Source organism: Remersonia thermophila, chromosome 7 (genome assembly GCF_042764415.1).
Source record: "Remersonia thermophila strain ATCC 22073 chromosome 7, whole genome shotgun sequence".
In the NCBI taxonomy this organism is placed as follows: Eukaryota; Fungi; Ascomycota; class Sordariomycetes; order Sordariales; family Chaetomiaceae; genus Remersonia; species Remersonia thermophila.
The window spans coordinates 343,762-368,987 of NC_092223.1; the positions used below are offsets into that span (position 1 = coordinate 343,762).

Below are 25,226 nucleotides of genomic sequence, written 5' to 3' on the forward strand. Positions count from 1 at the left end.
CCGGTCATAACAGCTGGGCCACCTGCCAAAACCGCGCCTTTTTTTTTTTTTTTTTTTTTGGGGGGGGGGGGGGGGGTATTTGGTCCGGCACTCCACTCCGTTCCAGGTTTCCCCGTCCTCCGGCATTCCGGGTTTCCTCCGACCTGCACCCGGGAGGTCCGTTTCTTGGCATCCCGTCATCGGACCCGGATGCATGTCTCAAGGTCCGGACCCGCTCCCCCGAGCCAAGACCCGGACAAGACCGGAACCTCCGGATAGGCTCCATCCATACCTTGGGCCCGGCCGGGCGTTCATCAGCAGCGTAGCCCAGCTTGGGACCCACCGACTAGCATGCTTCCCTGTCTCATGTTTCATGCAAAAAGACATGCAGAAACAAATGACTTGACACACGTGAAGCTGACACAACCAGGGCAGGGCACCTCACCTTCGCACTGCGCGATAACAAACGTCTCCCCCGGCTCATTTCAGCCCCCGCCCCTTTTTTTTGTGTTGCAACGCCTCGGGAGGACTCCCCAAGGCTTGGCTGCAACGGGAAGGAGAACGGTCGGCGTGAGACGCTGCCTCGAGGCTCCGTTGCGGCCTTGGCGCGTCAATGCTGGACGATTCGGGCAGGTCTTGAAGGCTGCGGGCCAATGGCCGTCGAGAATCCGCGGTCGTGTCAAATCCGGGGCACCGATTCACCGGGATGATAGGCGATAGTAGTCGTAGTTACACGGCACGCCGACATGATTCTCCCGCCCTTGCATTCATTTTGCTATTCCCGGCGCACGTGGGTATCCAACGTCACCGCTGTGGCTCTCCCCAAGACTTGTATAATTAACAGAGACAACGCGCCGCCGTCGTTCCGCGCATCATGGGCTCGCTTCCCTCTCCCACGGTGCCGCTCGTTCCCAGCCGCCATGAGGACGTCAACGTTCACCGTGGTCGCCAGCCTCGGCTGGGCTTCGGCCACGTTCCAGTCGCTCGTCGCCGCCCTCACGATTGCCGAGATCAACGGCAACAGGTTCCTCTCCCAGTACGCAGGCCAGTCCGTGACCGGCGTGGAAGGCGTCGTCATCGCCAAAGGCCCGAGCGGCTTCTGGATTCGGTCCACGACGCCGGATGACGACCCGATCACGTCCGAGGCCATCTATGTGTTTGGCAGCGGTGTCGGCTCCAAGCTCGTTGTTGGCGATCGGATCTCTCTCGATGGCAAGGTCTCCGAGTACCGCAGCAATGCCAACTACATGTACCTGACCGAGATCACGTCGCCCAAGAACGTCAAGGTCGTGTCTTCGGGCCACGCCGTAGCCCCCCTGGTCATCGGCCAGGATACCCCTTCGCCCCCGACCGTCCAGTACAGCAGCCTCGACGGCGGCGACATCTACGCCCTGCCGAACGGCGTCGCCAACATGTCCGAGGCGAATCCCGTCCTGGAACCCACCAAGTACGGCTTGGACTTTTGGGAGAGCCTGAGCGGAGAACTGGTAACCATCAAACGACCCACCGCCATCAAGACTCCCAACAAGTATGGCGACACGTGGGTGGTCGGCGACTGGGCCGCGACGGGCCGCAACAAGCATGGCGGGTTGACCATGTCTGACAAGGGTGAGCAACGCTCCGCGATCGTCCCGCCATCTAACCCCCCCTGGGTATGCTGACCGAACCCTGCAGACTCCAACCCGGAGGCCATCATCATCGGCTCCCCTCTCGACGGCACCTCCAACCCCACCACCTCCAAGATGGGTGACGAGCTGGACGAGATCACGGGCGTCGTCCAGCACGCCTACGGCTTCTACAGCATCCTCCCGCTGACCGCCATCAAGGTCGCCTCCCCGGCCTCGGCGTCGGCCCCTCCCACCTCCCTGGTCAGCCGCCATCACTGCAAGGCGCTCACCGTGGGAAGCTACAACGTCGAGAACCTCGCTCCCAGCTCGGCGCACCTGGCCCAGATCGCGGCTCACATTGTCTACCATCTCAAGACCCCCGACCTGCTGTTCCTCCAGGAGGTCCAGGACGACACGGGCCCGACGGACAAGGACGGCGTTGTTTCCGCCAACGGGACCCTCTCCGCCCTGGTCGACGCCGTCCGCTCCCTCGGCGGCGTGACGTACGACTTCACCGACATCGAACCCGTCGCCAACGCCGACGGCGGCCAGCCCGGCGGCAACATCCGCGTGGCGTACCTGTACCGTCCCGACGCCGTCAGCCTGCACGAGCCCAACCGCGGCGGGCCCGAGGACGCCACGCAGGCCGTCCTCGCGCCGGGGCCCAAGGGCAAGCTCGCCGCCCCCAAACTGACCTTCAACCCGGGCCGCGTCAAGCCCGACAGCCCGGTCTGGGCCAGCACCCGGAAGCCGCTGGCCGCGGCGTGGAAGGCGAGGGGGGCAAAGAGGCCGTTTTACACGGTCAACCTGCACTGGTCGAGCAAGGGCGGGAGCACCTCGCTGCACGGGGATGTGCGGCCGCCGGTGAACGGCGGGGTGGACGCGAGGATGGGGCAGGCCAACGTCACTGCTGTACGTGCCCCGGATGATTTGTGACGCTGTAAAACAAGGAGATGCTGACCGCAACGCAGACCTTCATCAAGCAAATCCTCGACCTGGACCCGACGGCCAACGTCATCGCGGCGGGCGACTTCAACGAGTTTTCCTTTGTCGGGCCGATGAAGACCTTCTCGGCCATTTCGGGCATGGTGGATCTCGACGAGGCGGCCAAGGTCCCGGTCCAGGAGCGGTACACCTAGTGAGTGCCCGAGCGTGCATCAACGTGGCCGGAGCCATGAGCTAACCGACAACCCAGCGCCTACGACATGAACGCCCAGGCCCTCGACCACATGTACGTGAGCCCGGCGCTGGCTCATCGCAGGACCACGCGTTTCGAGCACATCCACGTCAACACGTGGGCGTCCTTTGACGACATGGTGTCGGACCACGACCCGAGCATTGCTCTGTTTAACGTGTGCGGGTGCTGATGGTCGGCATGGCGGCGACCAAATGGCACGGGGGTTCATTAGGGTGTAGAAGCGAAAACATGAATTCGATGTCGGCGTGCCAATCTTATAAAGCAATGAAGGACCGAGAGGTAGCTTACAACCCGGGAAGGAATCATGATACCCAGAAATTCGATGAGCCATCATTTCTTTTTGAGCGCTACCTCGAGGCGTTTACGGAGGTGATTATCCCAGAACCTGTAGTTGTAGCAACCATCGGAAGTCCTCAATCTCTTGACACTTTGTTGCCCAATTCCGTGCCGCGCTGTGCATCCATAATCAATGTACGGTATCCGGGGCAGCCCATGCGGTTTCTTGGGATGATGATGATGATGTCACCGTCGACAGCAGCCGTGCACCAGTTTCACCATCCACGCAACGTCATTCTCACGCCAGCGTCGAACATGCTCAAGAGCTTACCCCGCAGCGGGTGGGAGGACGAGGCTTTCTCTGCTCCAACACCTCATCTCTATACACCTACCTATCTATCGACCCAAGCACCATCCAATATCACGCCAAGCCGGTTCTTCTCCCGCACTGCCACCGCCATCCTCTCACAGCAACCAAGGAGCCAACAAAACACGGCAACGATGAAGCTCCCAACCCCGCTCTCCCTCCGCGCCGCGTCCCGCCGCGCTCTCCTCTTGCGGCCGACCCCCGCTCACGTCCGCGCCGTCACCAGCGGCCGGCCGTACGGAATGCAGCCGGACGAGCCCGGCGCCGACAAGGAAGAGGCCCAAGAGTACGATGCAGGCGGCACGGATCCGCAAAACAAGAACTACATGTGAGCCCCCCGCTCCCGCCGATCCATTCCCTTGCGCTGGCATGGTTTCCATGAATGAGGCTGCGTCCAAGCAGCGGCTGCGGTAGGCGAATGTGGTAGGGATGATGCCCCCAAGGCTGACACCGGTGCGATAGGTACATCGCTGGAGGCGTCCTGGGCTTGGGAGCGGTGTACATGTTGTATTCCTCTAGGAAGGAGAAAGAGGAGAAGAAGGCGTGATGAATGCTCGTTGTCCCGCGGCACGGCGGCGGTGGTGGCACTGCAATGACAGAATCTGATTTGAGCTCTGTTTCAAGCTGTCGAATGAATCCCCGCTCCCTACGTATGTACCTTGGGCGATGCATCTCAGTCAGGCCGTCGCTGGAGTGGCCCAAGAGGCGTTTGATTATGCCTCGCCGTTGGGTAGCATTCGACCTTTTGTCGTTATACTCATTACCTTGGGTTATTTGAGCCCAACCTCAGCATTCCACGTGGCGGGATGTTTTCCTCAGAGCGGTGCGTAACAACGTTTTATGGCTGGGAGACACCCGATAACGAAAGGCTGGCAGCGGGCCTCAGGTACTTACCTACCTAGGTACATACCTACCTACCTAGGTACCTTGGCGTATCGACGTGGCTGTGTGTGTGGCTAGGTACATGTCAATGAGGTACCAAGCACACCGCTCGCTCCCATGAGACAGTTGACGTTCGGGCTGCGCACCACCCAACTCCCATAGGCCGCGCACTTTCGCCCAAATGGCGCACACACCCCGTGCCAGAGGGCGAATGATGATTCGCAGATGACCGATGCATCCCAATACACAGCCTCCGTCTCGTTTCTATATCAGGCTGTCATTTGGCGGGGTAGCGTTGTCCGACCGCAGTTATTACCTGCCTGGCTCCCGTCCCTGGAATCTTGGCCACTCTTCATTCTTGTCCACTCGAGTCCTTGACCCATTGACTGCTCATCCATCGTTCACGTCCCCCGACAAAGTCAAAGACATCAGCTGGAAACCGACGCCATGGAGGCCTTGGCGGCCGTAGGCCTGGCAGCGAACATCCTTCAGTTTGTGGAGTTCGGTGCCAAGGTGGTGTTGGACTCTCGGGAGATGTACCATTCCGCGAGTGGCATGACGGAGGAGTACGAGAGCATCGAGCAAATGTGCCAGTTTCTCAATGCTCTGAGTGGTCATCTTGGTCTCCTCCCTACACGCTACACGAGATCGAAAGACTTGTGGATGAAAACAAACTGACCCCGACGGAAGGCAGCCTCGCAAGACTGGCCCTACGGACCAAAGATGCCACCGACAAGCTGCTGCAAGATTTGCAGAACGCTCGCCTCGGCGGTGTTGGTCGTGGGAGGGCAGTTAGTCTGTGGCAATCCATCCGGAATGCCCTCGGGCGTTCTCGTCTCAACAGGCTCAAGGAGACAGCAGAGGACTGTCGCAATAGCTTGATGCTCTGCCTTCAAGCCATCAGCAGGTGGGTTCCATGGCCCCTGACGGATAGTGTCACAAACTCCCAGCTTCGAGGCGTACACTGACATCGCCTGTTTTGTAGCGAGAGACAATCGGCCATCCTTAGGTACACAGAGAAGCTTTGGGAAGTCGGTCAACATCTTGTTCATGACCATCGCGACAAGGTTCACCAAATTGAAGACGCTGTTAAAAGTCTCGATCGGGAAGCGACCCAATATCTTGACGGTTCCGGCAATGGAGAAAGCCTAATCTCCCGCATATCTAGGGCCCTGGAGACCCTCGGTTCCTCCTGCAGCCGAGACTATATCGCAGAACACGAAGTTGTAAAGAGTCTATACTTTGAGTGCTTGGCGTATCGCCATGACTCGATCCCGGACGCACACCAAAATACCTATCACTGGGCCCTCTTCGGTCCATCTCCCGAGGGAGAAGGCGCCGAGCACCCTGGGTGTACAATTCGCGAGTGGCTGCGGACCGGAGACGGCATCTATTGGGTTTCAGGAAAACCTGGCTCCGGAAAGTCGACATTCATGAAGTTTGTTGCCGACCACTGCTTAACACAAGAGTTGCTGGCGAAGTGGGCAGGCGACAAGGATTGCGTAGTGGCATCCTATTACTTTTGGAGCGCTGGGACGGATCTCCAAAAGACAACCGAAGGGCTTCTCCGTACCCTGCTGTTTGACATCTTCGTTCGGTGTCCCAGCTTGATCCAGGTCACCGTGCCAGATCGTTGGGAACAGCACAGCAAGAAAAAATTGTTCGGCTTGCCGACGTGGCGCATCCCGGAACTGCTAAGCGCTCTTGAGCGCCCAGCATCTCACGATATTGCCTCTCACAAGGTCTGCCTCTTCATCGACGGCCTTGACGAGTATCATGGGGGGCACGACGACCATTTGCGGGTCGTCCGCATGCTGAAGCGGCTTTCCCTTGGAGGCAACTTCAAGATCTGCGTCTCGAGCCGGCCCTGGAATGTTTTTGAAGACGAGCTCGGGCAGGATCCAACGAGGAAGCTCTATATGCATGAACTCACCCGCCAGGATATCAAGAGGTATGTCACATCTACTCTCGAGGCGAGCCGCCATTGGCGTACCGGGACGGACATTGACGCTCCGTACCGGAGGGTTATGGCCAACATCACCGACCGAGCAGAAGGAGTATTCCTCTGGGTTGTCCTCGTTGTGCGCTCTGTGCTTGAAGGGCTCAGCAACCGTGATCCGATCGAGATGCTCGAGCAGAGGGTGAGAGACATCCCCACGGATCTCGATGTTTTCTTCCAGCGAATTATCGAATCGGTCGACCCCAGGTACCGGAAGCATATGGCTGTGTACTTCCTCGTCCTGCTGGACAGCCCAGGTACCCTCACGCTCATACACTTCTGGTTCTTGGACCGATTCTTCAACTTGAATGTGGACACAGCCCTTGGCCCAGTGTCGATAACTCATGTGCTCAGACCAGGTCGACAGTTTACAATGTCGCGCCAGCTCAATGCTCGGTGCATGGGATTGATAGAGGCAAGCCCGGCTGCGTTACCCAACGGACCCCAAGACGAATATACGACAGTCACTTTACTAAACCTCGGCACGGTCACATTTCTGCACCGTACGGTGCGCGATTTCTTGCAAACGGAGAAAGTGGCGAGCCTTCTGACCAACATCGCTGACAGCTATCCGACCAACACGGCGATGTTACTGGCGTGCTCCAGCCTCGAGAAGTCAATGTACGGCTATAGTAACGACCCCATGATGGCAGTGCACGTTGAAATAGGCCGCAGGGATATAATACACCGCGATGTAATGCATAGTTGGATAGAAAACAGGGCTATGCAACAACTTGTCGAGTTCATAGGTCATATCAAGCACCAAGTTCTGACCTACGCTTCAAGAGTCGACGCCTTGTCGCCCGGCATAGTGGCCCGTTGCGTGGACGAACTACGACGGGAACCCGACGACAGCACTTTCGCCTATATGCTTGTGAAATACGGGCTGTGCGAATACGTCCGAAAGAGCGTCCTTTGTGGTTCAAAGGGGTTTATAGACCGAACGATCCTGCTGCAGTTTGCTCTAGACGCAGCGGCTAATGACAAGCCGCAGGTCGCGATGTTGCCCATGGTCAAGACGCTGCTTGACGTCGGTGCCCCGGTAACCGACGATGTGTGGTTTTCATTTTGTACAAAGGCCAACCGGGCGAGAGGGCGATTGACCAAGGAGGACATGGACAACTATCTGAAAGAGCAACAGCAGCTCCTCGACGTCGTACTTCCCGTTGTCGAGGACATCAATGCCACGGCCCATTCAACTCACAGGGAATCCGCCGAGGTCGCATGGGCAGACCTCTTCATCTTCTGCGTGGAAGGCGACCACATACACCACGCGAACCAAGAAAGGACCGGCCCCGCCGTTAATCTCATTTCTACGCTATTTGAATACGGCGCCGACCCCAACGCACCCTGCCGTGGTACGACTGCTTGGCTGAGGTTCAGCGGTGTGGTGCGCAATCGTGCGGCAGGACGCAACAGCGACTGGATGGATGCCATGTCTCTAGTCACCGAGGCCTTGGTGAACAAGGGTGCCGACCTGAGCAAAGAATCCTCTCTGAAGCCAGACGAGGTCGCCGATATCTTCCCACCTCGAGCGGCAAGGCGCATTCTGGAGGCAATGGCCCGGCGTCAGAAGCAGACGCAGGAATCTCACATGAAGCCCAGCGAGCAGGTCAATCAGAAGGGGTCATGGAAACTATGGAACTTGCCCGCGCCCAGGTGGTTTCCTCTGTGGCAGTGGCTCCGTCCGTGGCAGCAATATTAACGAAACAACGGATGCTACCACCAGCCCTGTGCACCCTGAGTACCACCTTGCATGCCACCACCGTCCCAGCGAGCAACTGCATTTTTCAACTGAAGCACTCCAGTTCTTTGCCCCGTGTTTCAAGGCCGGTGCCCGGTGCTGAACCGCTTATACTGAACTAGACTAAGGGTCCTCAAGACACTGCACCATCGGCTCGGCGAGCCCTTCAAGCATCGTAGGGACCTTACTGCAAAGACACGTGCAAACAGCCGCCCTTTTCTCGCTCTTGTCTTGGAATCGAATGAAGCATTCTGGTATTCCTTACGGGCGCCTGCCGCTGCATATTCGAAGAGAGGGAACAACGGGAGAAGCAAAAGGGGAGAGGGCAGCAAAGAGGAAGCTACTGTCATTCTACCTAGTACATCACAGGATCAGGAAGTGTAAGCTGCATGTGATTGGAAGGATGTATCATATAATTACCTCTAAAATACCGAACTAGGACGTTCAAACCTGCTTTAGCTCCCCAGGATCGACCCAGCCGGCGCAGCCTGCAGCGAAGCAAGTGACCATAGAAGCCGTCTGCCTTGCCCCTGACACGGGCGGCACGAGCACCGCGACGGAATCTCGACAAGGGACTCTGTGGTTCGCGCCCGTGACCCGTGCTTCCAGGTTGCTTTACGGTCCATCTGAGCTCGTTGCTGGCCGATCGTCCTTGACGTTGAGCGGCCATCCCATTTGTCCAAGACTACGATATAGGTCCGCTGCCAACTGAAAAGGGGCTAGCCGCCAAAGCATATCACCACCACCACCGCCGCCACAACAACAACAGACCCCGGCGATAATATTGTACAAGGGGGCATGCTCCTCAGCACGCTCCATTGACAGCAGCAGTTCCAAGCCCCATGCCTTGAATGACCTCTTGTAGTATACACAATGTATATCTCGCTTAGGGGGTTGTCGGTCTCTCTCTCTCAGTCTCTCTCTCTCAAGTGCCAGATCCGTCCCGGACTCCGGTGTTATAGTAGCAGCACCTCATGGCGTAGCGCGGGGTTCATGGTTGTTCACGATAGTTACCCGTTCCCGCTGCTGGCCGGCCGGGGAGGGGTACTGCCCCCCCCCCCCCCCCCCCCCCTGGCGCCGGCACCATGCCGGAGACGGAAGCTAGCCCCGCACGGGAGCGCGCCGACTGCCGAGGGGGAGGGCAGTTCGCACAGGCCCGTTTCCTGCTGCTCTTCGATGCGTTGCGGTCCAATGGGCCCGTTTCAGCCATATCATCGGCATTGTTTCTCTTGCCCAAGGACCATCCCGCTCTTGGGATGGATTGGCTTTCCTTCCCGTGTCTTGGAGGAGAGGGCGGCCTCTGGCTGCTGCACGCAAGGTTCCGTCTGCAACTCCATGATGCCCCCCGCACGGACGTGACATTGGGGTCTCGGGCGGGGAAAAGCTTGCGATGTCGAGCGTACAGGCATGGTAACTACGTACCAAAGCCAAAACGACTCGGTAGCTATTGTAGGTACGGGACGCGTTGCAATCGCTAACTACTGTGTGGTTATTATGTCAGTAGAGGGTGGAGCCAAAACGTTGAGAAGCGAGCTTAGCTGCTGCCCTGCTGCCCTGGGTCTCGGGAGCTTTTCCGCGATGTGGCTGGTGGCTGACCATGGCTGGGGAGGAGGCCGTTTGTTCTTGGTGACGGCGGGCGCACGAGCCATGGACTTGATGACGACGACCTCGCGGGCAGGCCGATGCGTGCACGGTCAAGCCACATCCACGGCGAACAGAAGCTCTGAAGAACATGGTTTCCCCCCTGTCCCATGGCGAACAGGGGGCCTCTTTTCGTGCAGGTCTTGCGGCCCGTGCACCCATCAGGAAGCCGCCGGAACCCTGCAAAGAGGCCCGTGGGCTCGGCTGGCGACCGCCAAGGACTTGGGGATCGTCAAGCCGGAAGCGATGGCGACATGCAGGGCAAGGTGAGCTTCAGGAACCGAGCGAGCCGTTTGGCAGCGTGGGATGATGGGCTTCTCGCACGTCACATTTCACGTTCTGTCTTTCAACGCCGAAAGAAGACCTCGGAGAGATGGAACCCAAGTCCACCCAGGCAGTTACCGTACGCAGCAGAGGCCGAGCTGAGCTGAGAAGGACGGGTCTGGTCGGGTCGTTCTGATGAAACACGCGTAGCTAGACGATTGGCGAGACTCGTTCGATGCGAGGGCTGGCGAACACGAGGACGCGCACCTGCGCACCTGGGCACTCTCCGCTCTCCGTCTCTGGGATTTTTCCACCATCTTCACAGCTCGGCGGGCACAGCACAAGTGAGCAAGGACAGGGAGAGCTGGGCGGTTTGTTCTTGGGTTCAGGGGGGCACGTGTTTTTGGATGGAAGCCCGGGGGGGCGGTGCGTGCCAGGGATTCAGGGGTGACGAAAAAGATAAAATTTCCCGAAGGTTTTCCGCTTTCAGGGGGTCAGCATGCTAAGGTACTGTGTAGAGTGGTAGTTCATTCACTATGTATGTACGCAGTACATAGTTAGTTAGTTGGTGTTCACCCCACAGCCGCAGAGGCCCATGAGGCCCATGGCCCAAGGTACGCTCCCATCCAAGGCGGACCGCCCTGAAATTGCGTTCCCAAAAACAGCAGCAAGAGACCCATCAACGGCGAGGCGATCTGGGGAACCCGGGAGACCCAAGACATGGCGGGCCTGCGTTTTCTTTTGCGCGCGGTGGAGATCTTTTTTTTTTCTTCAACCGGTGGCCGAACTCCGAGGTGTGGCTGATGGGCTTTGCGGGTGCGAAGGAACTCGATCAGCCCTGAAAGGGGGGCGAGCATCCTTTTGACCCACGCTGACAACGATGACCACCGCGACCATTGCTCAAGACCTGTTCTGCAAGATCCATTGGACGCCGGCGAGATGCGCGATGCTACGCCGGCTGCAGGTCGGAGATGGGAAGCAATGCAAGAGAAGAACTCGGGCGATCATTGTTCGGCAGGCCAGGCCAACAAACGTTTGCTGAGTTTCCTGTGGCGCGATCGTTTCTGGATCACCCTGTTTCCCATCCGGCACCCGGCATGCCTCCATGAACACAAACGTTTCGTTGTACATGGGTGTATGTACGTACATAGTACATAGTCTGAGCACTTGTAGAGAAGGGGTCCGGGTTGGGGATCGTCAACGGTGACGACGCAGATGACCGACGGCTGCTGACAAGGTTTACCAGTTGTTCACTAGTACGCAGTACACCGTACAAGTAGGCGGGTTCGGTTCCTGACCCTGCGCAACCGATGCTCGGTGGCTCGCCTGTCGTGCCCCCGCGGCCTGTTCAGTTGTTGTTGAGAGGTTCCTGACCCCCCCCCCCCCCCCCTTGCAAGCTCACCCACCCCCTGGGCATGGCCAGGGCCAAGCATCCCAAGACGACGTTGTTTGTCCGAACGTAGTGCTGCGTGAGGTGTCTTCCACTGCCTCGGCGTTGCAACGCAATCACTCGCATCGTTCACCCCGGCCTGCGGAACGGCTCTTCTCCTTCATGTCAATGCAATCCCTCCCTCCCTCCTTTTCCCCTTTTTCTGCACGCATCTCGCTCCTCCGAGGGCACAACGATCAGGTGCCTCTCTGGTTGTGGGAAAAAAACCCACCCGACCTTCGATCCTTGGAATTGCTTCATTCGAGGCTGTGGAGTCGCCGTGCCCACTGCCAGGGTCTCCCCAGGGCGCCCCCAGGGTCTCCCCAGCGCCGTCCAGGGCTGATGATTGCCGATGCCGGGGCTCCCGGTCTCCTCTGGTTCCCCTCCAAGAGCGAAAACCAGGCTCTTTTTTTCCTTCGTGGTGCCACGCCGCTAGCCTGGGCTAAGAAGCGACGCCCTCCCCCCCTGGTCGGTCCGCCATCTTCTCGTCCAGGCGGTCCCTTGTTGGGAGAAATGACGGCGTTGCTGGGCCGGGCACTGTGAACTCCTTCATTCATCAGCTGGTCCCCCGCTCGCCGCTGGTCAATGTCCCTTCTCTCGCCGTAGAACAAAGCTTCTCCACCGTGAGCAACCATTCACGCTGGCCTGCTCGCCGTCCGGTCTTGAGCGGCCACCCCCGAACGACGACGACGAAGACGACGACAACGACAACGACGACGACTACCACCACCACCACCACCACCACCACCACCACCACCACCATCACCGCCACCTCCATCACCACGCCCCCGTGCGTCCCCGCGCCAATGCCGCCGAGGCAACGCCCCGAGACGACTACCTAGGCAAACGACAGTCCGAACCCGACGCCGGACAGAGAACTCGCCCGTCATGGGCAACTCCTCCAGGTTCGCTTTCCCCCTGGCCGGGCGCAAACAAAAGGCCGCCCCCGTGACGCCGCCGCCGGGACCGTGGGCCACCAAGGCCCAGAGGATCCTCGGGAATGCCGAGATCAACGACCAGCTGGCTCGCCAGCCGTGGGAGTCGACCATCAGCATCGCCCTGAGCGAGCCGGGCAACGGCGGCGGCAGGATGCAACAACAAGACGGGCGAGCATCCAGGAACAGGCGGTGGGAGGAGGAGTCGGATATCGTCCCCGCGAACCTGGACGGCACGCACGCCGACGCCTCGTCCATGTTGCCCGATGCCGCCACGGACGCCTCCAGCCTGAGGCGGCGGCAGTCCAGCTCGACAATCCGGTCGTACTACGACAAGTCCAAGCTCCCGCTGGCCATCTCGCAGCAGACGTCCAACTCGGCCATGGCCAAGGGGCTCCCGGCCAAGGCGCAGGCGTTGCTCGACATTGACGGCGAATACAGCGATATGCTGCAGCCCAAAAAGGCCAAGAAGAAGCCGTCCAAGCTGGACCTGTCCGGCTTGCTCCAGAAGCACCTCTCGCCAAAGCACCTCAACCCCGCCAACTGGGGCCTCCCTCTGCGTCCCGAGAGCGCCGCCGGTTCCGCCTCGTCCCTCTCCGTCTCGCCCGCCCTGACCTTTGCGTCCATGCCGGCGCAGTCCGACGTCCACCGGCCCAAGACGACGGGGAGGCGAGACCAGCCGTCTCCGTACGACCCGATCGTCCGACCCGTGAGCGCCCAGGACCGGCCCTCCAAGCAGAGCCTCGAGCTGCACAACCTGTACGACCACTACGAGCAGAGGACGTTTGCGGACTCGTTGGATCGGGACGTGCAGGCCTTGGACTTCTCGCCGCTGCCCTCGCCCGCGGGGCCCATCCCGTCGTTCCCTCTGCCTCCCAGCGTCCAGGCCGGAAAGGCCTTTCTCTCGCCGGCATCTCAGAACGCTCGGCCCGCCAAGCTGCTACAGCAGCAGAAACAACAACAGCAACAACAGCAGCAGCAGCAGCAAGGTCTCAACGCGGCCGAGCTGCGGCTCGCCGGCGCGGCTTCCCCGTCGAGCCCTGTGGCCGCCGATTGCGCCAGCGTGTCGAGCCGGCACACCAGGACCTCGAAGGCCTCGAAGCGGACGGACCGCAGCCTGCCCGAGATCGACCTGCTCCAGAACAGCGTGCTCGCCCTGTCATCCGATTCCGAAGACGATTACGACGCGCCCAAGGATTCCCTCTGCGTGCCGATCGCGCACGAGGACCAGCTGAGCCCCCCGAGCCCTCAGTCGCCAGCCTTCCTCAACGAAGGGAAGAACGGAAGAAACGCCCACGGAGCGAGCTCGCAGCATCTCGCCGGCTCTCAGGGGGCGGCGCCCATCAAGGCTCCCCCCAAGATCACGCCCCGGACCAGCTCGCTCAACGCGAGGACGTACCCGGTCCTGGTCAACACCCTCAGCCACGAAACCTCGCGCCTCTCCATCAACACCACCTCCACCGACCGCACCATCACCAGCTCCGGCCCGGGGCCGCACAAAGGACCCCGCAAGATGCGCAGCGAGTCCGAGCTCGAGTTCCCCGCTCCCCCCCTCCGCGGCAGCCGCTCCGCCTCCGTCTCCCACGTCGCCGTCGACGCCCCGCGCGGCAACCCCGCCACGAACGCAGCAGCCGACCTTTACGCTCCTTCGATCCCCGAAGACGAGCCCGCCTCCCTCGTGCGCCGGGCCAGCACGGCCAGCAGCACCGACGGCACAACCGACGAACGCTTCATGGCCGTCACCCGCCAGGAGGAAATGCTGCTGTCGGCCCTGCGCATGAAACGCGCCCGCATGCGCGGCGAGGACGTCGCGGCCGAAGGCTCCGACGCCGACCTGGACAACGTCCCTCCCACCCCGGCCACCGCCACCACCACCATGACCGCCGAGTTCCACCCGCTGACGCGGCAGACGACCATGGACAGCATGGTCCCCGGCCACGGGGCCGGCATGTCGCGCAAGTCGTCCATGAGCATCCTGCGCGAGGCGGGCGCGCTGACGGCGCGGCCGCGGCACCAAAACCCCGCCATGGCCGCCGCGCGCGACCGCCTGCGCATCCTCGTGGACAACCACCCCGGCTCCGGCGCCAGCGCCGCCGGCAACCCGCGCGCGTCGTACGACACGATCGGCGCGACCCAGCTGCGCACGCCGCTGAGCGAGCTCAGCGAGTTCATCCTGCACTACGAAGGCAGCCCCGGCGCGCCGGGCGGGCCCGCCGGCGGGAGCTTCCTCGCCTCCCCGTCCCCCGGGTCCTCCTCGTCCGTCGCGGGCGCCGGCGCGGCGTCGTTCCTCCCCCCGGGCCTGAGCCGGGAGGACAGCCGCGCCAGCTCGTCGGCAGGCAGCGCGCGGTCCGGGCCGGCGGCGGTGCGGCACCGGGCGTCGCTGAGCGCCATGGCGGCGGCGCCCGCCGGCCCCGCGTCGGCGCCCGGGTCCGTCGCCGGGTCCGTCAGGAGGCCGCGCCGGGAGGGCAGCACGGCGTCGAGCATCGCCCGGAGGGACTCGGCGCTGCGGAGGGCCGCGACGTCGCTGGACCAGGCCGTCTCGGCCGTGGCGCAGGGCCATGCGTACGCGCAGGCGCAGGACGGGGTGGGGATGCCGGTCGGCGCCGGGCCGACGGCGGCCTCGGCGATGGCGGCGACGAGGCAGGTGCTGGAGGACCTGCCGGAGGACGAGGACGAGGTGGGCGTGCCGAGGCCGGATTCGCCCATCGAGTCGGAGGTGTTTGGGGTGAGGGGAGAGGGAGAGATTCGGAGCAAGGCGGTGAGGTTGAGCGCCGTGGGGTTGCTCAAGCCCGACGGCATCGAGGCGTGAGCGAGGAGAGAGACACCATGTACGAGTACTTCAAGGCAACCGGGTATGCGGCGGGTTTGTATGGGATGGCCGGTGGAAGCCTGGTTTTTGGTTTGCTTTATTTTTTTTTTCATCTTGTGCTTCTTCGATGTTGTCATTCAGCGCGGCGCCAGGGAACGGAATGGTTTATGCTCTATACATAATGGGGAGATGAAGCGGGTTGGGAGGTGTCTGTAATATAATATACTCTATACTACATCGGGATGAGGGCGGTAGGGAGCATTTCTGGACGGGGCAGGCCGCGGGGGAGCGGCGGCATAGATGAAGGGAGATCCTCTAGGTAGCATGGACGGGGGCGGTAGATACATTCTAATCCCATGTCATGACATGTCATCGCATGGCTTGGTGTTGACCATAGCCTTCCTGTCTCATCATCTCATCGCAGCCGCCATGCGGTCGTCTTGGAGCCCGAGGGTATCTTGACATCCTGCACCTCACCAACACCCAGTGTCTTGATCAAGGACGGAACTGGAACCCCAGATGGAAACCCCGGAAAGAATCCAAACACCCATTGTCCTGACATCTGTTGTCATTCGTCTTTGAGACCCCCCCCCCTTCCATGCCGCATCCCCTCAAGACTTCTCGTTTCAAACCCTCTCCCAAGGTCACTTCCGCCTCCGTCTCTACCTCCCCTCCTGCCCCTTCACCTTGGCCTGCCTCTCCACCTCCTCCCGGAACACGTTCCTCCCGGAGCGAGGCGACCAGCTCTCGCGATCCGTCAGCTGGATCCCTCCATCCACGTCCGTCTCGGACTTGTTATCCGGCGCCGCGCCCCTCGCGCCGACGCCGATCCCCGCGCCCGCCGCCACGCTGCCCGTCCGCTCCGCCCGGCTCTGCCGCACGCCGTACCCGCCGCCCGTCGACCGCCGGCGCAGCTTCGTGACGGCCGCGCCGAACAGGGGGACCGCGCCCGTGCGGCGGTAGCGCGTGTAGCAGAGCCCGAAGGCGACGAGAAGGACCGCGACGATGGACAAGGGCAGGGCGATGGCCAGGACGTTCAGGCCGCTCCCGCCCGAGCCGCTGTCGTTATCATCGTCGTCGTCGTCGTCGTCGTCTTCGGAGGCGCCAGGGTTGTTGCTGACGACGTGCTTCCGGGTCTTGGCCACGACGAACACGGACGGGCCCACGCGCTGGACCAGGTCCGCGTCGGCCGGCGTCGCGTCGTCATCGTAGGCCAGCACGAAGGTGACGTTCATGCGATTGGGGTTGCCTCGCTGCTGCTGCGACAGGAAGTTGCTCGGGATGCTCCAGGCGTAGAAGCCTTGGCTTGCCGGGAAGGGCTCCGAGGTGTGGCCCAGGTGGCCGAGCGGGCCGTCGTTCGGGTCCCGGGTCAGGTCGGTGTAGTAGACTTGCAGGGTGAGCTCCCTGGTGGGCGGTTGGAAGTAGGACCCCGACCAGGTGACTTTGGTTGGGTGCAAGGTATGTGTGTTAGCTGGTGAATGGTAAAGAGAGCAGAGCAGCTCGAGAAAGGGAGGAGAGGTGACGAACTGTAGTATGTCTTCCCTTGCACGAGCTCGCTGCCCGCACGGGGCAAGCAGAAGGGCTCGACGGGGCCGACGTTGGCGTTGCTGTCGCAAGCCGGGAAGATGCCCTCCGGACTGCCGTTGGCGCCTGTCGCCGAGGCCGCGGGGGCGAGGCCCGTGTAGGTGGTGTAGCGCCCGCCGGGAGGGGACAGGGTGTAGGTGGCTGTGGAAATCAGGGCATCCGGGGCCTGCGAAACGGTCGCCCTGTGGCCTTCGGTGGTGATGACCCCGGGAGTGATCGTGGAGGCCGAACCAGAGGCGTCGACCGTCACCCACACGATGGGCGCAGGCTCGGCCGTGATGCCGGCCTGCGGAAGCGCCAGGGCGGAGGAGGAGAGGAGAGACACGCCCGCTGCAGCGGCGGCGGCGGCGATGCGCCGGAGGGTGGTTTCTCGCCGCATGATGGTGAGCGACGCGACGATGGGCTTGCGAGGGCTTGCTCGCTCAGCCGTCCCGAGAGCCGGCCGTCGCGGCAGTCTTAAGGCCCGCAGCTCAGCTCCTTGGCGAGTCAGGCTTCGGCAGATGGCCCGCGATGCAGGTTAGGTAAAAGAATTGGACCCGCACAAGCGAACCAGAGCCGTGGGAGCGCGTGGGAGAAGCTTAGGTTGGGGAACCTAACATGATGCACGTCGAAGGAGACTCGGGTTGGTGGTGGTGGTGGAGGAGGCGGAGGAGGAGGAGGAGGAGGAGGAGGAGGAGGCGGGGCCGGAACTCGGCTGCATCTTTGCGATGGCACGCAGCCTGGCGTGGCGCCAGTCCAACCGTGAATGAGCACGCGCCGATCGCTGCGGGTTGCCCAGCCTCGAACGAGACGGCCACTCGGAAGAAGGCCAAGAAGGCTGAGGTCAATATCGCCGGCGCCCCGTGGTTGGCTGCCCGCTCGCCGGTGTCACCACACCACCCATGCCAGCGCCCCCGCCTGCTGCTCGCCTCCGGCTCCAGATCAATATGCCGTAACGTGGGATTCCAGCAGACGCACGCCGCGGGTCGTGCATATGAGCCCTGGTGTCCCTGTCTGGTCCGGTGCAACGTCGTCGCCGGCTCTGCGAGCGCTCCCCATGCCCGGCGACGACGACGGAGGGTTGATTGGTTGGCCGTAAACCTGCTCAATGTCTGCGGATGCGGGGAAATGCCATTGCTGGAAAAACCCCGCGTATATTGACGTCCCCATGGGGACGGCGTGCATGTACACCATCGACTCGACTCGCCGCGTCCAGGGGGGGGGGGGGGGGCGGGACTCCAGATTAGCCAACGATCTACCATGGCATGACACCCCGGATTTTGGGGGACAAACAGGAACTTCTCCGGAAGTGCGGTTTACGTACAAGAGTTGGTTGACCGTGGCGGGCAGGCCAGGGGGGGAGCAGCACGGAATCCCTCATGTGCGGTCTTATCAAGGTGTTGTTGCGTTGAGGTTAAGGTCTCGGGAGACGGCATACATGTCCCGTCCGCTCCCTCGCTCTCTCACTGCACCTCGTTACCGCGTACCCGGTACACCTTGACAGCTTGACAGCCTGAAAGCCTGGCCGCTTGACAGCTCGACAGCTTGACAGTCGTCGGGCCGCGTGAGGAGGAGTCTTGATAGGTTCCTCCGACTGAGACATAGTACTTTGTCGTTCCTGTGGTGCTAAGGAGGCGCTCACCTCCTCAAGACACCCCTTGTTCATCCTCAGGAGCCCATCCGCTCTTCTACGCCAGCATGAAGTACACGTTCGGGTCAACCCTGTTATGCGCCGCCGCCGCCGCCGCGACTGCGGCGGCGCAGAGCTGCTCCAGCGTCCTCATCCCCGCCAAGGCCAAACCCGTCGTTGCTCCGGGATGGCAAGCCCAGCTCGTGGCCGGCGGTCTGACCAAGCCTCGAAGCATCGCCTTCGACAGCACCGGCGCCGTCCTCATCGTCGAGAGCGGCAAGGGCGTCAGCCGCCACCGCTTCAGCGACTTTGGCGGCACCTGTCTCGCCGCGAACCACTCCCACATGCTGGTTGAGATGAAGGAGGTACGCTTTGCCTCCCTCCTCGATGCTCCCGGTGAATCGTTTCTAACCAACTCCACCTGCCCAGCTCAACCACGGCATCGCGCTCTCCGCCGACGGCGCCACCCTCTACGCCTCCACCGCCGAGGCCGTCCTCGCCTGGACCTACGACGCCCGCGGCGGCGCCGTGCGCAGCGAGCCCCGCCGGGTGGTCGCCAACATGTCCAACAGCGACCTGGTCACCCGCACGCTCGTCATGTCTCGCGCGAGGCCGGGCACGCTCATCGTTTCCCGCGGCAGCGCCGACGAGCACGCCGCGCACGCCGAGGTGGTGTCGAGCGGCCTGTCGCAGGTGCGCGCCTTCGACCTGACCAACCTGACCAGCGCCGACGGGCCGTACGACTTCTCGTCGGACGGCATCGTGCTCGGCTGGGGGCTGAGGAACAGCGTCGGCGTGGGCGAGCACCCGACCGCCGGCACGGTGTACGCCGTGGAGAACAGCGTGGACGGCGTCAGGCGGAACGGGGTGGACGTCCACGAGAACAACCCCGGCGAGGAGCTCAACTTCCTCGGCTACGCCAACGGGACGGGCGCGGGCCGCAACTTTGGCTACCCGCACTGCTTCGCCGTCTGGCAGGTGGACGAGATCCCGGACAACGAGGGCCTCGCCGTCGGGAAGCAGTTTGCCATCCAGGAGAACTCGACCCACCGCGACGAGACGTGCGAGGACAAGTACGCCCCGCCGAGGCTCACGTTCCCGGCCCACTACGCGCCCATGGACATCAAGTTCACGCCCGAGGGCCAGAGGGCCTACGTCAGCTTCCGCGGCAGCTGTGAGTCTTGCATCTCCCGTCCGTCCCCGGCCGCTTCGCAACATGCTAACGCTCCCTGGCGCAGTTGACCGCTCCTCTCCCGTCGGCTACCGCGTCTCCTCCCTGGCCTGGGACGACGCGACCGGCCATCCCGTCGCCGATGCCTCCAGCACCGACGCGCTGCAGGATGTCATCACCAACGCGGACCTCTCCGTCTGCCCCGACAGCTGCTTCCGCCCCGTCGGCCTGGCTCTGGACAGCCTCGGCCGCCTGTGGGTGGCCAGCGACTCGACGGGCGAGATCTACGTGCTGCAGCGCACCGGCGGTGACCAGGGCGTGTTTGTCCAGCCGGCGGGGGGCAGCGGTGGTAGTAACAACGGAAGCGGAGAGAATGGCGCGGCGGGTAGCTGGAGGAGGGAGACGGCCATGGCGGGGGCGTTGGTCGCGGCGGTGGTTGGGGCTTGGCTCATGGCCTGAGGGGGCCAAGGAGGTGCGGATTTGCTTTTCTGGTGGCCTTTGACCGTGCGTGCGGCTCTGTGTATCTCGTCTACGCTACGCACAGGAGGTTTGTTACGGGAGCGGTTCCAATGCCATGTTCTGTTTTTTTTTGCCAAGCGCTTCAGGTATCACGATCCAAGTCGACCTGGTGTCCGCCTCAGGACGTGATCTTTCTCCCTCTGCTCGGCCCGACCCGAGCGTCTTCCGCTTCCCTCACGACGCATGCCACGAGTCCCCGTCCCGGAGGTGAAATGTCATGTGACGTAATACCAGCAAACGGCGACCAAGGAGGCGCAAGGCTGGAGATGTGTCGAACCGGAGTGCCTACGGACAGGTGTCGCGTCGCGCTCTGTTCTGTCCAGATGCGGGAGGACGTTGGCCTGCGGTGCAAGCAGCATCTCCGTACAGAGCTAGTATATGGTTGCGATATATCTCCGAAGATGACAAGGATCTGGCTGGTCCCGGAAGCCGGAATCATGCATGTAGTAACTACCGGACATAATGCCCGGTGGCCTGGTAGTCTCTGCGGAGATGTCCGGGAGAAGCTCGAAACCAGGTTTCTGTTGACATGGCCAGACCAGCTACCAAACGCGAGGCGAGCTGGGCGCAGGTGAGGTAACGAAAACGAACCAGACCCAGGTGGCTGGGGAGACTTCGGCACTTACATCTGAGCTCCTGATCCACACCCAAGCCGTCCAAAGCTCGAATGGAAGCAGTCTGTTGGGAGGAGCTGAGCCATCTGCGGGGAAGCTGAGCGCCATGCGCGTGGGGGTTGCGGGGACGCCATGACGAGAAGGACCATCGTCGGCTCACCAAGTTACTAGAGCCTTTCCGGGGAACTGGTTGCTCATGCGTGAATTCGGAATGGCTTCCTGGGTGGCATGGTGTATCGGAGTCTCCCAGAGCATCAGAACGTCGACTCACATTACGATGACCCTTGGCTGCGTACTGTACCAGACCTAGGGAGGGGGGGGGGGGGGGGGGGGGAACCGATGGAATCTCCAACCAGAAGCTGCATGGCGAGGTCAAAGCAGCATAGCCCAGCGTCCATTGTCTAATATTCCTCTGCCGTGCGATTCTCTATCGGTCTATCGGCGGCTTCAAGCAGCACGCTCAAGCATGGCCTCCCATAAACCTCAACTCGCTTGCCAACCCCCTGATCCCGTTCCTCTCCTGCGCGCTCAGCTTGATCCCCAAACCACTTCTCCAACGCACCCACCCGGTCCTCCTCCGTCTTCAATTGCTGCACAATCTCGGTCGCTTCCCCGATCCTCTTCTTCACCATATCTCTGTGGAGAATCACCAAGCCTACCGGCGTCTCCCCGCCCTCGTCGAGCACCGTCCACATGCACGTGACGTTCTGCACGAAAAAGCTCCTCGGCGACGTCGACGTGCGCAGGTTCATCACCTCATAGTCCGCCGGGAGAAACTCGATCTCGGTGAACGCATACCGGTCCACCCACTCCCCCGCTTCGGGGGACTCGAGCGTTGCGTACACCCAGAGGCGCTGGGACTTGTCGGTGTGGCCGTCCAGCGCTTGGTAGCGCACCCGACCCCGCGCGGGCGCGACGCAGGTGAACTCGTGCCCGTCGCGCAGGGGGACGGGCTGGGTCGACCCGGTGGAGCCGAAGGCCACGTCGACGAGGTGCTTCTCGCCGTCGATGGTGACAAGATTGACCATGTGATCCCTGGAGGCTTGTCAGGATTCACCCGGGGAACGACGATATCGGATGAGCGGCCGTGAGCGTGCCGAGGGGGTCCGAGGACATGCGCTTCCGCACGGTCGGGAGGTCCGCGGGGAAGTCGATGTGCCGAAGGTAGGCGGAGATTTGGTCGTCTGTGTAGACGGCCATGGTGATGGTGATGCTGGTCGGTTGATAAGGGGCGTTGTTGGAGCCGCTTGTCCAAGTCGCCTGCGAGGTGAGTTGATCAGGGGAGTCAGGTCGCAAAGCAACCTACAAGGTCGTTCGTTGCAATGGGCGCTGGAGATTGAATACGACGTCAAGCGGCCCCGGAAGCAGCTCTCGCTGACGGCGATACGTGGTTATGGCCAACAGCGATAACTACCGGCGAGAGGAGAGATGGCTTAAAACTAGAGATGGTGGATAAGCGCACTCCTTAAGTTCCATGGAAGCGGTGCTGACTGCATAACTACCCGAACCGGTGTACTGACGTCTCACACAGCCCCGTATGTCTCTTCGGGTAGCTCTGCAATGGCGCAACTCCACGTCATGTTAGACAGCACGCCTGCATCTCGTGACTTTTACAAACTCGCCAATAGGCGCTGCATGTAGAGGTACTCATGACTCTGAACACCAGCGCACTTCGTCCGTGAACATTGGGTCTCCGTCTCCTTGAGCCACGTTAGCCGGCTCCTCCCGCCAGTCCCCGGGTCAGCTTTGCGTCCAGGTCTTGGAAGCGCTCCATCAGACGTCTCGAACGCTCCGGGTCGGATGGATGCACCATCTTTGCGTATTCCAAAGCCACCGCAAGCGGAAGAGCAGCGCTCTGCCGTCCATACAGCCCGGACCGCGGTTGTAACAAGATGCTGATGGCATCTGCAAGCCTGCTGGCGTACGGCCCGGGGTTCGCATGGGCAGGCAGCCTGTCTTGCGACACCTCCACGGCCTGGAAGATGCTGTATAGCACCATGCCACACGTGTAAAAGAAGCTCATGCCAACCACGCGAGCGACATGCACGACCGGTTGGTCTTCGCAGCATTTCAAACAGTCAGACGGGGACGCATGGGTCGTCAACGCGCGGACGGCATTCAGCCAGCCGCAAAGCAGGCCGTCCACGCGATGACAGCGTTCGAGAACCTGGCACCGTAGAGCCTCCCGGTCGCTTGCATCGGTGCACAAGGTAAACTTGTCGTATTTCTCGACAAGCCCTGGAACTTCGACGAGCGGGTCGATCAGCACGTCCTTGAGATCTCGAGGTATCTCCCGCCACGGGACGCTTTTCCATTCGGGTGCCTCGAGAGGGAGGTGTTTACGCGTGAGCAAGGCGGATAGGGCCTGACGGAGTGAGCTGCATCGTTCGACACGAGGGGTCGCTTCGGGCTTGCCAAACACACTCACCATCTCGGCCCTCTCGTCGGTAAACACGTAGTGCGCATCTCCCGAGGTGTGCGCCTCCGGCCGTCGGGAGAGGAGCAACGCTAGCTCGCCAAAATGATGCTGGCGCCATCGCTGAGCCTGGCCAAAGAGCCCTTCCTCGTGTTCCGACAAGGCCTTGAGGGCGGAATCATCGGTTTAGCCAGGCCGCCCCCCTTTTTTGGTTGGGGGATCTTCCATGAATGATCGTACGCACCTCAAATAAGCCAAGCAGCTTCACCGTCGCCAGGGCCGCTTCCTTTTTCACGCCCCTTGGCGACCCCAACGAGCTCCTAAAACAGGCCAGCGCCCTCCCATACATGCCATGTCCCTCCCTTGCCATCCACTCCACGCCCGCCCCAAGCAGCGGCTGCCGGCCTCCGGTTCGCCCGGACGCCATCGCCAGCAGGCAGTTCGCCCAAAGAGCGTACCTCAGCGCGTCGTCCTGCCCGTGCAGCCGCCTCGCCGTCTCGGTCCACGTGCACGTGTAGCTCCGCACCACGAACGCCGGTAACGGCGCCCCGGCGGGGAAGTAGGCTTCCCAAAAGAGGTCAAAGCATCGCTGCTCGGTCGCGGGCTGGGTTAGCAGGTGGTGGTTGGAGAGGGCCAGGGCGGCGGGTCGGAGAGCCGTCAGCCCTGAGGAGGGTGACACCGAGGATGGGGCGCCAGGGGCGCTGGCACGGCCGGACGTGGGGCGGGCGGGGGCGGACCGGCCCGCTGCCGAGGCCGAGACCGAGACGCTGTACCCCGAGCGGCGGTTCTGCGGGGTGCTGACCACAAAGACGCGGGGGGCGTCGTAGCCGCCGCATGGCAGGCCAGCGTTGAGGCACTGGGCGCAGGAGGGGCGTTCGCGGGTGCACTGGGCGGGTGCGTCAGTAACGAGGGACTTGGGTTTCTGGATGGCAGGGTTGGGACAGTGACGCCCTACTCCTTTGCGGCGCGCTCGGCAGGTGAGGCAAGCTCGGGAGCGACCGGGTACTCCAACCATGTCGTGATGTTCTTCTATCTGGTGAAGATATGGGGGCGGCTCTTGTGGGGGAGGCTCTGAGCGGCCCGGCGCGGATTCGAGCCCGTTTGGGATAGGGTTTCCGATCCGGGGACGACAGGGAGCCTCCCCTAAATACGCCCTAAGCGCTTCCACGGGCCCAACCCGCCGTTCGACAGCGCCGCGAGATCCTTGAATGCCGAGGGTTCAGGTGTAAGCCGCAGCTCTCTGAATCCCACCAACGGCTTCTTCCGGGGTGGTGACACGCAGCCATTCCAACGCCCTCCAAGTTGCCTCCGGCTTGGCACAGAGCTTCCTCCGGCGCGCTAAACCAAACCGGGCTTCATTTCGCGCCGGCAAAATTCCGGATCCGGGTCCTGGGCCGTGGGAGACGCCGAGCGTCGACGCGAAACACCGGGTTGGTGGCCGTGACGTAGAGAGAAGGCTTGATTGACCAGCTGCAATATAATTACGTTGAGACTCGGCCCGCATCCTGCCCAGCCGTATTGATGGATGATGAGATCCGAGCGGAAGCGTACGGAGGCTCACGGGTGCAGGCTCTGGCAAAGGAGCTCTGCAGCATGGTGTGCAAAATCCCAGAGGGAGCGAATATCGTCGTCGACATTTCCAGGGCGGCCGAATGTATACCGGGCTACATGATGGTCGCGGCTAACACGGAAATCTCATACACAGGGTCGATTTAAGGATAATTCCACGATGTTATTTATCAATGGTAAAAGAAACAAGAACAACACGACAACAACAAGAAAAACAAAAATGAAGAACAAAAAAAGACAAAGAGAAAAGAACGGCAGAAAAAGAATACAAAAAGAGGAGCTCTTTTCGGACCGTATACAAAACGCTTCCCGGACCGTATCACGTGACATTTCCCATACATATCCCTAACCCTTGTAATCGCACTTGCTCTAGAAGACATCGATCAATACAACAACGAAATCGCTGAAACATCCATTTTGTAACCAATCTTCCACCCGTACAACAGAACGAAATCTATCAAATGGCTCAAATTTATATATATACAACTGCTAGACAGGGTGACCAAGTCTAGGGCTACCAATGGGAGGATTCGTGCCAGGGGTGTCAGCTAGGCGCAGGCGAGGTGGTGATTGCTGATATAGAAGGCGACGCCTGAGGCGCTTCGCGGGTTAGG

General features: G+C 61.5%; 9 protein-coding genes across 9 annotated transcripts; 5 read left to right on the forward strand and 4 right to left on the reverse strand.

Annotated features, from left to right (window-relative positions):
• Positions 1-899: 899 nt before the first annotated feature.
• Positions 900-2,953, forward strand: VTJ83DRAFT_7078 (uncharacterized protein; the record flags this gene model as incomplete). Its single annotated transcript, XM_071013860.1, has 4 exons — positions 900-1,587; positions 1,654-2,498; positions 2,558-2,724; positions 2,782-2,953. The coding sequence occupies 4 exons, from the start codon at positions 900-902 to the stop codon at positions 2,951-2,953; spliced, it is 1,872 nt and encodes a 623-aa protein (XP_070863295.1).
• A 608-nt stretch (positions 2,954-3,561) lies between these two features.
• VTJ83DRAFT_7079 (uncharacterized protein) lies at positions 3,562-3,974 on the forward strand (the record flags this gene model as incomplete). Its single annotated transcript, XM_071013861.1, has 2 exons — positions 3,562-3,755; positions 3,890-3,974. The coding sequence occupies 2 exons, from the start codon at positions 3,562-3,564 to the stop codon at positions 3,972-3,974; spliced, it is 279 nt and encodes a 92-aa protein (XP_070863296.1).
• A 1,216-nt stretch (positions 3,975-5,190) lies between these two features.
• Positions 5,191-8,013, forward strand: VTJ83DRAFT_7080 (uncharacterized protein; the record flags this gene model as incomplete). Its single annotated transcript, XM_071013863.1, has 2 exons — positions 5,191-5,216; positions 5,295-8,013. The coding sequence occupies 2 exons, from the start codon at positions 5,191-5,193 to the stop codon at positions 8,011-8,013; spliced, it is 2,745 nt and encodes a 914-aa protein (XP_070863297.1).
• Positions 8,014-9,263: 1,250 nt separating this feature from the next.
• On the reverse strand, positions 9,264-9,855 carry VTJ83DRAFT_7081 (uncharacterized protein; the record flags this gene model as incomplete). Its single annotated transcript, XM_071013864.1, has 2 exons — positions 9,264-9,530; positions 9,649-9,855. 2 exons carry the CDS (start codon positions 9,853-9,855, stop codon positions 9,264-9,266), a joined length of 474 nt encoding a protein of 157 aa, XP_070863298.1.
• Positions 9,856-12,274: 2,419 nt separating this feature from the next.
• On the forward strand, positions 12,275-15,130 carry VTJ83DRAFT_7082 (uncharacterized protein; the record flags this gene model as incomplete). The annotated part of the gene is made up of 1 exon (XM_071013865.1): positions 12,275-15,130. One exon carries the CDS (start codon positions 12,275-12,277, stop codon positions 15,128-15,130), a length of 2,856 nt encoding a protein of 951 aa, XP_070863299.1.
• A 662-nt stretch (positions 15,131-15,792) lies between these two features.
• Positions 15,793-17,093, reverse strand: VTJ83DRAFT_7083 (uncharacterized protein; the record flags this gene model as incomplete). Its single annotated transcript, XM_071013866.1, has 2 exons — positions 15,793-16,571; positions 16,658-17,093. The coding sequence occupies 2 exons, from the start codon at positions 17,091-17,093 to the stop codon at positions 15,793-15,795; spliced, it is 1,215 nt and encodes a 404-aa protein (XP_070863300.1).
• A 1,298-nt stretch (positions 17,094-18,391) lies between these two features.
• Positions 18,392-19,953, forward strand: VTJ83DRAFT_7084 (uncharacterized protein; the record flags this gene model as incomplete). Its single annotated transcript, XM_071013867.1, has 3 exons — positions 18,392-18,688; positions 18,753-19,497; positions 19,562-19,953. The coding sequence occupies 3 exons, from the start codon at positions 18,392-18,394 to the stop codon at positions 19,951-19,953; spliced, it is 1,434 nt and encodes a 477-aa protein (XP_070863301.1).
• Positions 19,954-21,028: 1,075 nt separating this feature from the next.
• On the reverse strand, positions 21,029-21,655 carry VTJ83DRAFT_7085 (uncharacterized protein; the record flags this gene model as incomplete). Its single annotated transcript, XM_071013868.1, has 1 exon — positions 21,029-21,655. One exon carries the CDS (start codon positions 21,653-21,655, stop codon positions 21,029-21,031), a length of 627 nt encoding a protein of 208 aa, XP_070863302.1.
• Positions 21,656-22,338: 683 nt separating this feature from the next.
• On the reverse strand, positions 22,339-24,058 carry VTJ83DRAFT_7086 (uncharacterized protein; the record flags this gene model as incomplete). The annotated part of the gene is made up of 4 exons (XM_071013869.1): positions 22,339-22,992; positions 23,056-23,208; positions 23,288-23,929; positions 23,999-24,058. The coding sequence occupies 4 exons, from the start codon at positions 24,056-24,058 to the stop codon at positions 22,339-22,341; spliced, it is 1,509 nt and encodes a 502-aa protein (XP_070863303.1).
• Between the last annotated feature and the right edge of the window lie 1,168 nt (positions 24,059-25,226).